Source organism: Mus pahari, chromosome 7 (genome assembly GCF_900095145.1).
Source record: "Mus pahari chromosome 7, PAHARI_EIJ_v1.1, whole genome shotgun sequence".
Lineage (NCBI taxonomy): Eukaryota > Metazoa > Chordata > Mammalia > Rodentia > Muridae > Mus > Mus pahari.
In genome coordinates this window covers 10,149,574-10,154,273 of record NC_034596.1, presented here as the reverse complement: position 1 = coordinate 10,154,273, position 4,700 = coordinate 10,149,574, and the positions used below count along the sequence as shown (strand labels likewise).

Below are 4,700 nucleotides of genomic sequence, written 5' to 3'. Positions count from 1 at the left end.
CACTCCCACTACTTGGCCCAGGCCTTCCCTTGTGCTGGGTCATATAAAGTTTGCAAGACCAAGGGGCTTGAGCACGTTCTTTAAAACCTAAATCGCTCTGTTCACTAGATCCTAAACATCTGCTACTTTTCTCCTTCTGATGTGACCTCATTTTTTTCATGAATTTTTCAGTCACATTGTGGCTTATTAGCCATGTTTTAATTATTATATTATTATAAGACAACATTTAAAAGGATTCATAAAGATTTGTGATCTGGTAAAAGTACAACTATTTTAATTTCAAGTAATTCTTCTTAATCTTTGCCTAGCTATTTATTTCTTGGTTGGCCATCACAATAAAGCTAGATTTTTTTATATACCTTGCCAATTTACTTTATGAAGAACTTGAGAGGGGACAGTAATTAATATTTCTTTAACTAGTGTACCTAGTTAATTAAAAATCAAGGAAACAATCCACAGATTCTGAACTCGACCTGTCCCCCTATGGCTCTGCTCTGCTCTGCTTTTGAATACGCAAACATACAACTCATATAGGAGACATGACTTTATGCACTGTTATGGAGTTTAGTCAATAGAAATTCACTAACCAGACTTTAGAAAAAAACCAATGCTAATGACAGTCTTGTAGAAAATGTCTAGAGATGAGATGAGTTAGAACTAATGTGACTAATCAAAATGGGCCATTATTATTCTGCTTCTCCCCCCCCAAAAAAAAAAGATCCACGTCTTTGGAATTCATCCAACTGAGACATCTATGGTAGATGATCAGGATTTCCAAATACCTTCTTAAACATTTGGCTAGAAGGTCCTCCCATGGTTCTTGTCCATATATCCCCCAATACCTCTGCAAAATCTGTGTAGAATTAGGTGTGTAGGTATCAAGTGTTAATGAACTGTAATTCACAGGAGTAGCAAACAAGCTCCCATATACCTAACATGAACATCAGGAACAATAGCTGTCTGGTTTCCATGGAGAGTCAATGCCATTTTGACAGGTGACATAATGACAAGGAGGATGAGCTGCATAGATCTCAGGCTTGTCCAAAGGGGTTTTCCTGTTCCTGGCTATTCTTGAACTAAGGGGAAGGATGCAGACATGGAGAGACTGTGATCCAACAGGCAGAAGTAAGTTCTGACCGAAAGACCTTCACAGTCAACGGTGCTAACTTTTTCAATGTGGTTTTCTGCAGGCAAAATGGGGAAACAGAATAGCAAACTGGCCCCAGAAGTCATGGAGGACCTGGTGAAGAGCACTGAGTTCAATGAGCATGAGCTCAAGCAGTGGTACAAGGGCTTCCTCAAGGACTGTCCGAGCGGGAGGCTGAACCTCGAGGAGTTCCAGCAGCTCTATGTGAAGGTACTGGGATGCCAACCGTTTCTTATTCCAAATGAGCACTAGCTGGCTAGAAACAACTCTGATGGCTTTCGGATCTAACCTTTAAATGGCAGTTTTGATGCAAAGGGACATGCATGCATACATGCATGTGTTAGCCTCTGTGTTTGTGTGTGTGTGTGTGTGTGTGTGTGTGTGTGTGTGTGTGTGTTTCTAGAGATAAGCGAAGCAAATTTCTGAACAAGAAAAAAATAATTGCTAAAATACTATATATGACTTTAGCTGGTGAGTCTCAGAAATAGTGTCTGCTGATCACACTTGCATAGAGAAATATGTGAAGTACACATTTTTTTTTCTCTCTCCACTAAAGAGAATGTACTTGTGATCGATCTTTCACCAAGAAAGGTTCTCCTGCCTCCAGGTAAGGACTTAGAGTCCCAGCCCAGCTCATTTGAAAGCAGAGGGTGTTACATATATTGAGTCATCAATGTCTACCACATGGATTCTGTATTTTATACTGCTTAGAGGCTAATCTTTTCCTGGATATTGGCTATCATCAAAGTAAAATTTCTGCTGCAGTGGCATCATTCTAGTTTGCCTGAGTTTGTGAATTACTGTGGTTCTGGTGTAATCTAGGGCATTCCATCTTGTGGACACTTACATAATGTTACATTGGCGGAAGAGATGCAATTTTTGTGTGTGTGTGTGTTTTAACCTTTTCTGACTGAAATACCAAGTAGAAAATGTCACTTTTTATTATTTTATTATAACAAATGTCAGGGTGAGCTATGTGAACTATCCAGGTGCGTGTCCATGTGTGGGAGGTTTGTGTAGAGCTTTGAGGAGCTTTAGCTCGGAAGCTGGACATTTACCAAAGTCCCTGACCCAGCACTCCCACTTTTACACATGTTCAGGAAGGGGCATGCTCAGAGCCGCTCTGTACACAGCAACAAAACTGGAGCTCACCATAGGAGCATGGAAAATGAACTGTGGCATATTTATACAATGAAATGTACAACTGTCAAGTAGCTGACCTCCAGCAAAACACAAGTACAGAAGTAAGTTCAGGGGATTAAACAGAAATAAAATTAAAATGAGTTTTGTAGAACTACAAGTACAGGGGTTGATAGAAAATGGAAAGTGAAGGAGTATGGAATGAAGAGAGGAAGAAGTGAGGGAGGAGATGGGGATATGGCTGTGTTGTAAAGTACAGACGGTGTTAAAGTTTCAGCTATGTTTTAGGGTGGTGAGTATGGGGTTGTTTATTGAATTAAAAGCTTACCAGCTGTCCAACTAAATTAATAAACAGATATTGCATGGACTACTCATGACTGCCAGACATTCCAAGTGATGGCTGATCAATTGTGTGCATGTAAGAACCCAAAGAATGTATAAAATATTGTATCATCGAGTTTATGTAGAAAGAAACATATATTGTGAAATACACGTATTCATGTTGTAAGATCGCTATGAGAAGTCTATGGACAGCTTAGCTAGTGACGACACTTGCCACCACGCTTGGCTACCTGGGTTTGATCCCCAGAAACTACATGATGAAATGTTGGGAAGGGAACCAAGTTACCCAAACCAACCTCTTACCTCCACATATGTGCTGTGGCATACACACATACATGCACACACATATACACACACAGAACAGGGGTTATTTCTTTCTATTGCTATGGTAAACACTCTGGCTAAAGGATTTGACTTACACTTCCGAGTTACAGTTTCATTGAGGAAGTCAGGGCAGGAACTGAAGCTGAAACCACAGAGGAACACTGTCTATACGCGTGCTCCTTCTGGCTCATGCTCATCCCACTTTTCTTATACAGCCTAGGACTACTGGCCAGGAGTAGCAACAGCCACAGTGAGATAGGCCCTTCTACATCAGTCAACAATCAAAACAATTCCCCAGATACGGCCACAGGCCAGTCTGATCTGGGCAGACCCTTGATTGAAATTCCCTCTTCCCAGGTGAATCTTGGTGGTATCGAGTGGGCAATAAAAAGCAGAAAATAAACACACACACACACACACACACACACACATATATATATAAATATGTGTGTTTATCTACATATGCATCTGTATATGTGTATACACTATATATATATATATATTATATAATATATACATATTATATAATACACACACAAATTTAAGATCACTATGGCATTCCTAAAAAGATCTAAGTAACTAGTCACTAGCGTTTTGTGTAGAAATTCCAGGAGACATACCCACTATATAATTGGTATAAATTAATTCTGAGCAGAAGTAAAGCAGATGTCCTTCCTAATTAGTCTGGTGACTCCCCTCCACATTCAGACTCATATTTTGCCATTTCCTTGTCTGGCATTAACCTGTGCTTGGAAACTTTTGCTGTCAGAATGAAGGAAATCAGAGACAAGTGAGCTGTGTCCAAGACACCTTCATATCACTGAAGGTCCTGATTAGGAGAGCGCAGGTTGCTGCTATTTGTCTACAACCAAGGGGCTTTTGTCTCTGAAGAAGTAGGAAATGCATTCTGTCACTCATATGCTGCCAAAGCCTCAACCTCAAGCTCAGCTGTGCAAGCACTGCACATTCCTCTGTGCTTCGTGACACACAGAAGCCTGTGGACCAGCGTCACCTACCACCCCGAGTCCTACTTCAACCCCCCACTCTCACCCCAATCATATCCAATGGCTTTGCTTCAGAAAAGTGATACAAGACTGTCTAAGCTCTGGATATTCTAGGTAGCCTCTAATTTCAGCTTCTTAACCGTGAGACTTGAATATGGACTCAGTTTTTATGTCAAATAGACAGAAAGCAGGCAAAGTCCTCTCAGAGTCATCCAAGGACAGAGATCAAAGGAGAATCACAGAAGAACGATGCCACATGCGGGCAGAGAAGGCAGCTCCAATGGGTGAGGAGGGGAGAGGCTGAGGGTTATGTAAGAGGCCTGGGGGGCACTTGATGAGAAATGACTTCTTTTAAGTACTTCAGAAGAGCGTCAGTATTCACGGAGACTAGACTCAGAACCCTGGAGAATGGGTCCTTCAAATAATTCTTCTCTATGTGGTCAGAAGCAGAGCTGTCCTGGAACCAGTGAGACATTGGTAGAGCAAAGGTCACTACAGTTTCTGGTGGAGCAAAGCTAACGGCAGCCTCCAGCAGGGCAAAGCCCACTTCAGTCTCTGATGAGCCAAAGTGCACGGCAGCCTCTCCTCTCTGTACAGCCTCTCCTCTCTGTGCAGCCTCTCCTCTCTGTGCAGCCTCTCCTCTCTGTGCAGCCTCTCCTCTCTGTACAGCCTCTCCTCTCTGTGCAGCCTCTCCTCTCTGTGCAGCCTCTCCTCTCTGTACAGCCTCTCCTCTCTGTACAGCC

General features: G+C 42.1%; 1 protein-coding gene across 1 annotated transcript in view; it reads left to right on the top strand.

Moving 5' to 3' along the window:
* Vsnl1 (visinin like 1) overlaps positions 1 to 4,700 on the top strand; it is a 110,647-nt gene that overhangs the window by 49,049 nt on the left and 56,898 nt on the right. The window contains exon 2 of the mRNA XM_021202088.1: positions 1,191 to 1,357. Within this exon, the coding sequence (XP_021057747.1) occupies positions 1,196 to 1,357 (162 nt within the window). The 5' untranslated portion in view covers positions 1,191 to 1,195. The remainder of the gene's footprint in view (positions 1 to 1,190; positions 1,358 to 4,700) is intronic.